The 13,136-nt window shown below is 36.3% G+C and overlaps 1 protein-coding gene across 1 annotated transcript; it reads left to right on the top strand.

Moving 5' to 3' along the window:
* Nucleotides 1–279: 279 nt before the first annotated feature.
* LOC128209997 (uncharacterized) lies at nucleotides 280–12,122 on the top strand. Its single transcript, XM_052914289.1, has 11 exons — nucleotides 280–476; nucleotides 3,147–3,308; nucleotides 3,475–3,652; nucleotides 3,830–4,727; nucleotides 5,026–5,154; nucleotides 5,893–6,080; nucleotides 7,097–7,293; nucleotides 9,712–9,803; nucleotides 10,466–10,520; nucleotides 10,692–10,789; nucleotides 11,085–12,122. Exons 1-11 carry the CDS (start codon nucleotides 412–414, stop codon nucleotides 11,306–11,308), a joined length of 2,286 nt encoding a protein of 761 aa, XP_052770249.1. The 5' UTR covers nucleotides 280–411; the 3' UTR covers nucleotides 11,309–12,122.
* The last annotated feature ends 1,014 nt before the right edge of the window (nucleotides 12,123–13,136 follow it).

A 13,136-nucleotide genomic window follows, 5' to 3' on the forward strand; every position in this document is an offset into this window, starting at 1 on the left:
AATTTGTAAATCCTACTTTCAATTTGAAAAAAGACCGAACATTTCCGAATGTTTTTTTTTAATTGTTATTTTTTTATAAAACATATTATGCCTATCAACTGGCGTAAAGTAATTATTTAAGAAAGGATATAAGAATAAATATATATGATTAAAAAAAATGCCATTAAAAGTTTTCATCCAATTTTGGATGAAAATCTTGTGGTGGCAGTGATTACTGTACTGCAAGGGAAGTAACACTGCGCGGAGTTTGATAATGTTCAGCATTCGGAGCTCCTCGGACATATTTATCGAAAAAAAAATGAAATGGCCGAGTAGTTCCGAATGAATGTTCAAAAACGGAAGTAGGAAGTAAACAGAAAATAACCGCGAAATTTAGTTCGTTTACAAGATAAACACCTCATAAAGACCAGCATGTCTTCGCATCTAGCTTTAAAATGCATTGCCAGTGTTGCGACGCCGCCTGTATCACTTACAAGGTACGAAATTATGTTGTTGAAATGTTACGAAGGAATCGCACACGGACATTTTCACCTGAACAGTTTTCATTTTGATGCGGATTAAGCCTTGATTTGTAGTCAGTAACCTCAATTTTAGGTCAAATAAACGATTCAGAATTATATATATATATATAGAGAGAGAAAATGAAGATATATAATTTATATTGAGAAATTGGGGTTCCTTCTAGGCAGCGCCCTTTTTGGGTTTCTTGAACTTAAGAACTTTTTAAAAGCCTTAGTTTGCAGCTGAAGGGCTTAAACCATTTCAGCAAGTCATTTAGGGCCACATAAACGGGGTAATTCACAGCTCTGCTAAGAAGCAAAACTGGTTATTTCAGAATAGCTTTTGAGTTCTATCCTTGCTTTAAATTTGAAGAAACTGGGGTGTCGATCAGGGTTTGGTGATTATCTACATGGCTGTTTACCCCCAACTCATCCTATTCTTTATCACAACAGGAATGTTTAAAAAAAAAAAAAAGAGTTGTACTTGGTACCTTAATGCACCAGTCATTTGTTACCACGGCCCCCAGGTCCAGGGGTATACCTCGGATAGCCGAGGAAATAGGCCGTGTTTTTACCTTCCAGGTTGCCCTGCAGTGCCGGGTGAATGTGGTGGTTTTGTCTATGTGTCAAGTATAGCAGGGAATGGGCCTTACCTAGGGGTGCGATAGGCATTTGGCGGGTGTTTTACCAGCAGTTCTTCCCTGCAGGGCGGGGATTTTGCACGGCTTGGCTGGACCGAAAGTCAAAGTCCCCGCTATTCCCGGGGGTGGGGGGGGGCAGGTTACAATTGACTGGTGCATAATCCTTGTAAACGCGAATGATTGTGAAGGTAACAATCAATGTAGATATATTTACCGGGTATCTGTATCTTTAATTATTATTTGAGTGCAAACGCATGATCCAATGGATCCCCGCATTTTATGTACAAGGACAGAAGACTCCAGGTTGGCCGCCTTTACACATTACACTTGGTTTGTCACCGGTGTCAATATAAACATTACTACTCACTACCAGTTGAAATTGTTCAGAAAAAGAACCTAAAAGAATACAAAAAAATGAAAAACAACAATTTTATAGTTGGTCTATATAGCAGATTACTGTCATTTATTTTGGAATTATTTTTACCGCCTGTGCCTTGCAAATTGGGGAAAAAAGTCGACTTTGGGAAAAAAACAAAATCAGACCAAAACAGCTAACATAATGGGAAATAAACATGTTTTGACTTTTTATGCATACATTATGCTGTGAAAGAGTAAGTCTTGTCAAGATTTTGTTTATATTTCAAGAAATTCATTGCTGTTTTCATTCATTAACATAATCTGCATTTACCAATCAGGAAAAAATTATAAAATTTTGGGGAAAATAGACAGTTTTTCGCAAGGGGAAACAGCCTTTAGAAGGCAGTAAATTGCACCAAAAAAATCATTGGATTAGTCAGCTTAAAATGCAGGAAATCGCACCATTTGCTAAGAAAAGCATTTAAATATTTTTGTGGGTAATAATAAAAAAATAAAAATTACGCATACATTATTCACCCGGTATGAGATCACACCCGTCTGAAAATCATGGGGGTGAATATTAATTTCGTTGGAATCACACACCGCGTTCTAAAAATAGACATGAAAAATACTATCTAGTTTCATAAGGTTATAACTTTTTACACCTGGCGAAATGAATGAAAAGCAGCGAAACATTATAACCAATCTACACATGTCTGCATCTGTGCCTTGTGAAAGGCGATTTTCATCCCAAAATAGACACATTAGCAAGTTCACAAGCATGTGTCTGGTCAACAATGATAAAAACAGGATGACAATTGACTATGACATGTAACAACATGGGACAGACGTGGATGAAGTCATCCAAAGAGCAGTTCAGAAATGTAACCTGTAGACAATAGAATTTGATTGACAGGGATTAAAATAGTTGTTAAGTTGTAACTTCAATACAAAACCAACAATTTGTAATAAAGTAACTTTTCAATAAAAAAATAAAATATTTATTTCATGCCCCCCAAAATTGCATTTTACCCCCAATTTTTGTACCCAGGGGGTAAGTTTACCCTTGAAAAATAGTAAAAGGTTTATTAGTGCTCGGCAAAATTTTTCACCATCCATTTGCTTTTACTATAATATTTTATGAACTTCCAAACATTTAATGAATGAGTTTTCAATGTATATTCTGATTGGCTGATGTTCAATAGCTCCGCCTACTGGCGATGTGTCACTAATTGTATGTTACTCTACCCAATTATCGGATAAGGATATTACCAGTTATGAAAACACAGGTTGTCTGCTCATTACACAAATACACAATAAGAAAGGGTAGCATGGCAAAGTTTTGGCATTCAAAGGGCAGCATGGTGCTGGCAGGGGCTTAATACACTTGAGAGATACACTACTATCATGTGTTTGCACAATATGTCTCAAATATGACAGTGGATTACAGGGCCTTTTATCTTTGGTGATGATTCCAATAATCAAAAGGGCACTAACGGGATGTAAGGTGTTAATGGAGCAATTGTGAAAAAGGCACTACCCTAAAAGGGGGCAGGGGCGGAGCGCCCTCAGAAAACAGGCTAGCTGGAGCACTGTGTAAAAAGCAAGTTCTGCTGGCTAAATGATTGTTATCTTAATAATCTTACAGGCGTGAAGAAGGTTCATTTTACTGTCACATTGCTGTGCCAATATCAGACCAGCTGGTTGTGTTCAGTGAGGGTGACTGGGAGGAAGAAGGTCGGGAGTATGAGGTCAATCTGCGCTACAAGGATGATGAAATCAATCTAGGGAAAATCACAAGTGGAAACAGGTAGAGCTCTTTATGAGGTAATGTTAGCCCTTCAAGGCAAAGATTCTAACACATTCCTTATGACAAAATACTCATGTAGAATACCCTATTTTGCAAAACTTTGAAATACTTAAAATAGTTACTGTTATTTTGTATTTGATTTGGCTGACAAATTCCATATGTTCAGGTGTTTGTTGTGGAAGCAAATTGACATGATGGTCCCACCTCTCATGTTGAGTGAGACAGAGAAAGGGCTGGCCAAGCTGGTGGTTGATATCTGTGAATATATTGCCCCACCCCCTCAACCTATCCCTGTGGCCACTTTCGACCTAGATCTGATCACTACAAATGAAAACACTCCACAGGTAATGTGTCAGAAATTATATTAGAAATGGTAGTAATATATCATTCCTAATCTAGATTAGTACTTTAAAGCTTGTTGATTCTCATTTATTAATTTCACCTTTTTAAAAGATTGAATCCTTAAATAACCGTAATGGTGTGAATTTGCATCGTATTACATACTGTTTGAAAAATTACAGTTTTTTGATGAGAAAAAGAGCACCCCTGATCGACCACAGAAAAAGCGTCGTAATAGCCTAAATAAGGAAGACATTACTCCAAGTGGTCCTACCAACAAAAAGCAGAAAACAACCACCAGAATGCGAAAGACTACGCCAAAGACTGCTAAGCCAGATAAGAAAGTAAAAGACTCTGATGAGGCCAAAGTAGCCTCCGCTAAAACCCAGAAGGACTCCCCTAAACCTCAGTCTGCTGATAGAAAAATAAAGAAAAATGCTGAAAGTAAAACAGCAAAACCAGACAAGAAAATAAAAGACTCTAATGGGGCTAAAGTAACCTCCCCTAGAGACAAGAAGGACTCCCCTAAACCTCAGTCTGCTGACAGAAAAACAAAGAAAAATGCTGAAAATAAAAGTTCACCAAAAGTTGGCAAGAAAGAAAAAGATTCTCCTAAAGGTACAAGAAAGAAATCTACACAATCTAATGCCAATAGTTCTGATGTTGGTGAAAAGCAGCCTAGTGATAAAGTGAGCGGAAATGAAAATGTAGATGCTAAGGATCGCAGTAAGGATGATGTCCAAAGTGTAACAGAAACTAAAGACACATCAAAACATGCACGGAGAAAATCTGAACCAAGAAAAAAGTCAGAAGTTTTAGGTGTTCTTGGAGATAAAATTGTAGAAAATCAGGAAAATAAATGCGTCAGAAAAAATCGACAGACTGATAAAGCTAGCAGCACAAATACAGTGGAATCAGATTTAGTCACACAGAAGTCTGATAAGGAAAATATTGACTTCGATATTGTAAATACTGAGAAAAAAGATGGCATGGAGGGTGTTCATAAATTAAAAAATAGTAATATCGATTTGCCAGAAGAGAGAGGGAAAATGGCATCATGCAAAGATATTACTTTACGAGGTATGTCTATGTATAGTCAATAACAAATTTGTTACACACTGTTCTTGATTGTTGTATGTGTTTCTTTTGTAATATTTTTTGTACATGTAAGGCCAATATAAATTATATGCTAGATTTTCATCCAATTTATTTTTTAAATGGAGCGGGGGTGACATTTTTTTTTTATCTATCTTAGATGACTATTTCACTGTTGAATATGTGTATATGCACTTCCCATACAGTACCAAATACATAACACTATTTAAATTTTATTATTTTTTCAGTCAATTAAATTTCAACTGAATGTTTTACATCTCAGCTTTGGAGCGGCCGAGTGGTAGATGGGGTCACAGCTTGTGCTTCATCCATAAGAAACAGTCCGTCCTTATTGGAGGCCAGGGTGAAAAGTCTCAACTCTGCAAAGACTCAGTCTGGACGCTTGATACAGGTGAGATGACGCTATTGCATGATGTGAGGAGATATAGCACTGTACCTTAATTATGTCTGGTATTGTTTGCCAAAAAATCATTTAAAAGAATCTCGCTAAAGGAATGAAGTAAAACCATTATGAGCAGTTGGCTGAATTGTTTAAAAAGAGATAGCATCATTACTACAGTGCTCCAGCCAGGATTTGAAAAGGGCAGGTTGCTAGGTCAAAAAGGGCACTTCTAATGCACATATAATGAGCCTAAATGGGGCACTTGCAAAGTTCAATATTGTGTATGTTTTGGTACTACTTTCAATACTAATTGTTATGATATCCTAAGATGTCTTTAAGTCAAAATTCTGTATATTCATTATTTTCATACTAATTTCTGAAACATTACCTGACTATATGTCTATTTAATATCAAAATTAGTTAAAAACTATAGGATTAACAGAATTGTAAACAATTGCTTTCAGTACAAGTAATTGCTTTGTTGGAGTTTTTATACTGCACTCAGTCGATCTACTAGTAGACATTTTTCAATTAATAATTTCTCTTGAATGACATAGCTTTTTCAAAAATAAAAAATAACAACACTATTACCGTTCGCATAACCATTTAAAATCTTGCTGTACTTGTTTTTTAATAGATAATAAGTTAATTTCACTTTTTTGTGCAGATGATAATGTTTTCTAACTGCTGTACATGCTTCATTGTTGTTTCTCGAAGAAATTTTATTGTGTGTCCTGTGTTTTTTAGAGACCCGACGTTGGCTAGATATGGTGACAGAGTCTGAGAGCCAGAAACCAGAGTATCGAATGGGTCACACGGCCACATACGACCCAATTGTGCGCTGTATCTACGTGTTTGGAGGTTCCAAAAACACCCGTTGGTTCCATGACGTTCATATGCTTGACATTGAAGAATGGAAATGGCAACTTTTAAAGGTAAACTTTTTATCTTTATAATGATGGTCATTGTATCATGAATTTGAAAACTTTTATCTGTATTTCATTTAATAAATAAGAAATAATTTCATTGATTTTAAAGTATATTTGTTGGAAATGTTGTAAATGAACTCGCAGTATAAACTAACAAGAGATACGTGTAAATATGTGTTGCAAAGTCAGGGTTTTTTCACTAAAAATTGTGGAGAGGCCTAGCCTTTTCATTTTGGGAAATTTAAACGCGTGAAATTCTGCAAATTGGGAAATTTTAATGCGTAAACGTCTCAAAATGGGAAATTCCACATGAGGATTGAAGACACGTTTTAAACACAGGTCAAGGTATCCATATGAAACTTGGAACTTATGTTACAAAAAACAGGCTCATATCTTACATGTGAGTCTACTTCTAGCTGATTTTTTTCAATTATGACCTTTTTAATATGAATTGTGTACAAACACTCCACAGGGTCATGCTTGAAAAGTCTAAAATGTATGGATTTCCAATTGATACACATGTAGATCTTATTGGGGGAGAAATCATGTCTTTGACTTCGCTTTTTTTAACTGTATGCAATGACAAAAGAGGGAGAGAGATTTGTTTTAATCTTCATAGAGTTGATTCTAAATCAAGGGAAAGAATTGATAACAATATATGGACTAATTGGTCCTCGAATAACATTTAAATTATACAGCATTCTTCTTATGTTAACTTTAAAATTATATAAAGTATAATTTGCTCAAACAGAATAAATTTATATTGTAAATTATTGAACTAAGATCTCCCTTTTTGGGAAAAATATCTGGGAATTGTGAAAAAAATATCTGGAAATTGGGAACATATGCCATTTTTCCCAATTATGAAGTAGCCGAATTTCGGCCCCTAGCAAAGAAGGTGAAAAAGCCCTGCTTAAAGTATAAATGGCAAGATTTCAGGTTGAGCATTCCATGGATTGTCCTTTTTTTATAGGAACTTACTGTATATAGGTCAGTGTTCCATGCAAAATGTTCTATTGTAGGTTAATGGTAAAGCTCCAACCCGAGCCTATCATAGTGCTACGCTATACCGACACGAGCTGTGGATATTTGGTGGTGTGTACCCGCGTCCCGACCCACAGCCAGACGGGTGCAGTAATGAGATCCAGATCTTCAGTCCAGTCATGGAAAGCTGGTACAGCCCTATCGTTTCAGGGGAGAAACCTATCCCCAGATCTGGGTAAGTACCAGTACATTACGAATCAGACCTATAAAATAAAATTGATTTTTAGCTCGACAACCGGTATTCAAAGAATAAGAGCTATACTACTCACCCAAGCGTCTGTGTCGGCGTCACACCTTGGTTAAGGTTTTGCATGCAAGCACCTTAAGGTCATTATCTCAGCAAAGGCATCGTGTATTGCATAGAAACTTTAAATATGTATTCCCAACTATCCAACCTACTAAATTAATCAAGATAGATAACACTAATTTGAATATAATGCAAATTATGGGCCTTTATTTTTAGAAATTCTGGTTAAGGTTTTGCATATAAGCACACATAGGTTAATATCTCAGCAACTACTTGATGTATTGCATTGAGACTTTATACAATGGTACTCAACCATCCAACCTACTTAATTAACCAAGTTAGATAACTCTAGTTTGCATTTAATGCAAAATAATTGCCCTTTATTCGTCTTAGTAATTCTGGTTAAGGTTTTGCGTGTAAGCACACATAGGTTAACTTCTCCCACCTCAGATAAGTAGATCCAATAATTATACCATGCTAGAAGTTCTTATTTTGCCCACGGGCGAAGATAAATGTATGTTCCCGTATGGAACTCCTTTTTAATTGTCGCCACATTGTAATATTTACACCTCAACTTCCATTCCTTAAATGAACTGCCTTTCGGCAATTACGTTCATCAATCGATGAACGCAACATCTTCGGATATGTTCGGATCGTAATTCATAGCATAACAATATACATGAAAGCTATTGATCTTGTTATTGGCTGTATTGTGTCTGCAGGTCCTGTAAAATATAGATCAACATTTTTAAAAGTGTAAGTTTATTATATTTTTTCAAATATATTGGTACCAGAAGTGTTTCAATTTGACGTTTTAAAGTGATTTCAAGTGGTTGATCTTTTCCCGCGTTATTGTGACGTCATTTGAAAAAGATGTTTCCGGTTATAGTCGGGTCGTTCTATTTACAGAATGGGTAAGAACGGATTACTGAAAGGTTTTCTTAAATGAAATGAAGTATTTTTTTTAACAATTCTTGAATGAAATAATGAACTATTGATGTAAATATAAGGAATGAATTGCAGGGTTGATGTCATTATCGGGGATATGAACGCAATTGGGTTGGTCAAAGTACGCGTTCGGACTCCACACACATTGACCAACCCAATTGCGTTCATACCCCGATAATGACATCAACCCCGCAATTCATTCCTTAAATAACCTCCCCTGTTGAAGACAGTCGTCTGTAGCATCATAGAAACCTTGTCTTGTGGCAATATTTAGAATGCTTATTAACTATTTCTCGCTTCAAATGTCACCATAAAAAAGTTTTCACGCATATTTCAAGAAATAATGCTCCACTCTCCTCCGAACTATTTAAAGACTGGTTTGACTAGTAATTCAACCTGAATCACTGCGAGCATATCCATGACAACCACGAATTATCAAATATCCATACGCATAAAATGATTTATTTTCACTACGCACAAAAGAGTTTCAGCAAAAAATACATTTTTACACAATTTTGTTTAACTGAGGTGAGAGAAAAAGCATCTACCATTGCCGCTCGTGTAAGATAGGTTCATCCCGACCCTCGGGCAGGGTGTTTTGCGAAAACTCGGTAAACTTGAGACTTGGTTATTTAAGTAGATTGGATGGTTGAGTACCATTGTATACCAAGTTTCAATGCCATACATCAAGTAGTTGCTGAGAGATTCACCTATATATATTAGTAAGATAATTCTATTTTGCATTACATTCTAATAATGGCCCTTTTTTATTCGAAATAGAAATTCTGGTTAAGGTTTTGCATGAAACCACATTTAAGTCAATATCTCAGCAAATAAAACATGTATTTCATTGAAACTTTATACAAGGGCTCCCAGCTATTCAACTTTCTTAATTAATCAAGTAAGATAACACTATCTTCAATATAATATAAACTTTGCCCCTTTATTATTTAACTTAGAAATTCTGGTTACGGTTTTGCTTGTCAACACATATAGGTTAATATCTCACCAACTACTTTATTTATTGCATTGAGACTTGATACAGTGATCCATGCATGTTTCGCCAAAACTTTTCAGTTTTTAACGTACACTGAAAAGTGGAGGAATAGTCGAGCCACTGTCTCTGTGATAGCTCTTTTTTTTTTTAATTCACTAAATCAATATTGCAAACATCGGGCTAAATAAAAGCTTTTTATCAATGTTCAAAGTCAGAGCGCATTGCTCCCAGGTTTTTCCATGTTTATCATTATGAATAAGTGTTACAAAAACACTGTTGAAAAGACATTACATGACATACTTTAAGGTATGTTTCTAATGGTGCTTAAGCATTAATCAACCAAACATTCTACAGTGTGTATGTCACAATTGAATTACCCTTTTTTTCTACATCCACTGTAGGCACTCCGCCACCCTTCTGAATGACCAGCTGGTGGTGTTTGGGGGTTGGGATGCCCCAATCTCATACAGTGACCTCCACATCCTCGACATGAGTAAGAAGCATTTACAGAATGATGTACACTGGTTGTTCCTTCTTGTAGAAATAAGTTATTATGTCCCGACATGGTGTATATAGGAATCACACTGTTTTAGTCCATTACAAATTTCACTTTTAGTTTTTAACTCTTTCATCAACGTTGCAGAATGTTTAATGACAATGGATGTGTCATGCATCGATTTCATAGCAATAATTCTTGTCACAGCCATCCTTTTTTATATGCCTGTTTAAAAAAACCAAGACATATTCTAGTTTAACTTGTGGTGTTCGAGCAGGCAGATGAGCAGCGTTCGGTATGTTGTCTGCTCAATATCTTTAGAAGCCTTTGTCTAATCATCACCAAATTTGGTCAGAATGTGTATTGGTTAATATCTTAGACAAGTTTGATAACCAGCTATGTCACCTCAGTCACTCAAGAGTTATGATCCTTGTTTTGGCAAAAACTGTCTTTACTGTGTTGGCTTTCTAAATTGAGCTTAACATGAAACCACTTATTACCAAACTTGATGTCCTAAAATAAGGACAGGCGTATTTTGTGACAGTTGACAGCTCTTGTTAACTATCAGTAAGTAAAGAATTCAATCAAACCGCACAGAATAGTAGAGCACCATGTTCTTTAATAAATATTTGTAAAATGATGACATTCAATCATTTCAGGCATAGTGGAATGGACCCAGCCGAAGGTATCTGGCTCACCACCAAGTCCTAGGAGGTAGGCAGTCAAACATGTTTCTTGAAAATAATGACAACTTCTGACATTCCTCATTGATTTTGTTGCCGACAGTAATGCTTGTATGGTAGCTTATGCTCGCTTAAGTCTTCACTGATAATGGTCATACTAACATTCATGTTACATGCATTATGTAAATCACATTTCTTGCAGCTGGCACGCCTCCTGTGCTCTCAGTAATAATCGGGTGATGATTCATGGTGGATATAACGGGGACTTTGCTCTAGAGGACACACATATCTTCAACCTTGGTTAGCTTTACCTTTTCAAAGAGACATTGACTGTTAATAGTTGAATCAGTTTCTTATGTTAAATCTTAGTCACTTTTTAATAATTTGTTGAACTGAAAATATTTGTCATTTTATAGAGCATAACAATTTTGATATGACAACATGCAAAAAATATAAATCTTTCTTTCTCTACTTAAAGCATTTTAATTCACTTGTTACAGAATTATCCATACATTGCTTTAGCTCACTTTGTTCTAATAATGTAAGTACAGTATTGCAAGTAGTTGTGATAACATTCATTCCCGGTGTGTTCCAGATGCATTATGTTGGAGCCAGATCGTGGTTGACAGTCCCCCATCGGCGCGGGTGGGGCATAAGGCCCTGTGTATGCCGTACCGCATTGATAACGGAGAGGAGGACGAGGTTATTATCTTTGGAGGTGGGGACAATGATGGCGCTTACTTTGACGATCTCTACAGCATGTACATACCATTCAGTGCGGGTATCGAATCTAAAGACAGTGAAATGTGTACCAGCTGATAGTGAAATGTGTACCAGCTGATAGTGAAATGTGTACCAGCTGATTGTGAAATGTGTACCAGCTGATAGTGAAATGTGTACCAGCTGATAGTGAAATGTGTACCAGCTGATTGTGAAATGTGTACCAGCTGATAGTGAAATGTGTCCCAGCTGATCTTACAATGTATTATATGGCCATTGTTTCTTCGCTGTTGATTTGATAATTGAAAGACAACCATATAACCTTTACTTGTACCATTTCGAAGAGTGTTTGTTTTGTTTTTGAGTATGTACTAATTCTCATATCTGAACGGTAATTAGTGGTACGGTGCAATAAAAAGCATGCAGATAATAAACAATGAGGGATAGACTTCAGCAAAAAAAATGAAAATGAATCAATGCAAGCCTTAGTGAATGAAGGTATACATAACTCACGCTGTACACTTGTGTATGATTAGAGTGTTATGTGTAATACGCATTGACATGTGTACATTGTTACTGCTCTGACAGTTGTATCTGCCTGTGAAGATGAATAAGTGTTATCCTTTTTGTGGAGTAGTTGTGAAAATGTATACACTTTTATTTTTTATTCTAACTCATCTCATTAGGCAACTTTTTTATAGACAGTATAACAAACACTGATTTGTGTACTTGTAGCTCTGAGTCTTTACATGTATACAAGCCTTCAGTTATTCACTGATGCAGAGATCAAGAGTACTGAAATCAGCTTTGCTCATTGAGAACATTCTCTTCTAGTTCAACACATTAGCCTTCTTCATATCTGTAGAATTAAAGCAAATTGTATCAAATACAGATAATAAAATTTTAAAAAATGTATCCGGTGTATTGGTAACTATTTTTGTCAAGCCCACGTGTGGTGATTGAGACAGAGTTGTCACAAGGGCAGTTCTGTGTATGTGTGTGCATTAGTTTGTTGGTCCCGACTGAACTTGTCTGGGCTGTACCTTGACCATGCAATATAGGATTTTCATAAAACTTGCCATGAAGGTTCACTATGGTGGCGTGTCCCACATAAGAGCCCTAAGAGGTCAAGGATTGGAATGATCCTTGTTAAGGCTGTATCGTGACAATGGATTATAGGATTTAGGAAAAAACTGCCCTAAAGGTTCACCATGTGACGTGTTTGGCAAAAGAACCAGAACTTGACCTCATACAGCAAGGGCACGCTTAGAGGTCGAAGGTTGAAATTATATCTGTTGATAGGACTACCTTGTCCTGACCAACTATTAACCAATCATTATAGGATTTCTTGAAAACTTGACCTGAATGTTCATTTAAATCAACTAACCATGCATTATAGGATTTTCAAACAAATTGCAATAAATGTTCGCCATCACATGGTGTAGTGTCGTGCGCTAGATCAAGGTCTGTACCTCAAAGGTCAAGGTCATACTTGAGTTCAAAGATTGAAATAGGTCTATCAAAGGTTTTTGACAGGCTCGACATGTCGTCTGTGGGCATCTAGTTATTTCCTTGACAACAGTAAGGAAAGCTTTTTTCACCTTGATGTAGTGTTGTCACTCTTAGCCCCAGTGGTATCAGACAATATATCTTTCACCTATATGGGTCTTGGCTTTTGACATGCCCTTTTTTTGAGCGCGTGTTCCAATTTACTTTAAAATCCTCTATTACATGACCCAATTTACAGCCAGAACTAACCAAGTATTTTGGCCTACAGGCATGGGTCTTGCATGCTACACACCAGTTATTTTATCTCCTAATTCATGCTATGTTATGGCCAGGACTTAACTAAAACTACAAGGAATTTAATCAATAACTCAGGTTTGACCTGCAGACATTGATTTTGCACATGACATGCATTCTTCTG

Source organism: Mya arenaria, chromosome 11 (assembly GCF_026914265.1).
Source record: "Mya arenaria isolate MELC-2E11 chromosome 11, ASM2691426v1".
In the NCBI taxonomy this organism is placed as follows: domain Eukaryota; kingdom Metazoa; phylum Mollusca; class Bivalvia; order Myida; family Myidae; genus Mya; species Mya arenaria.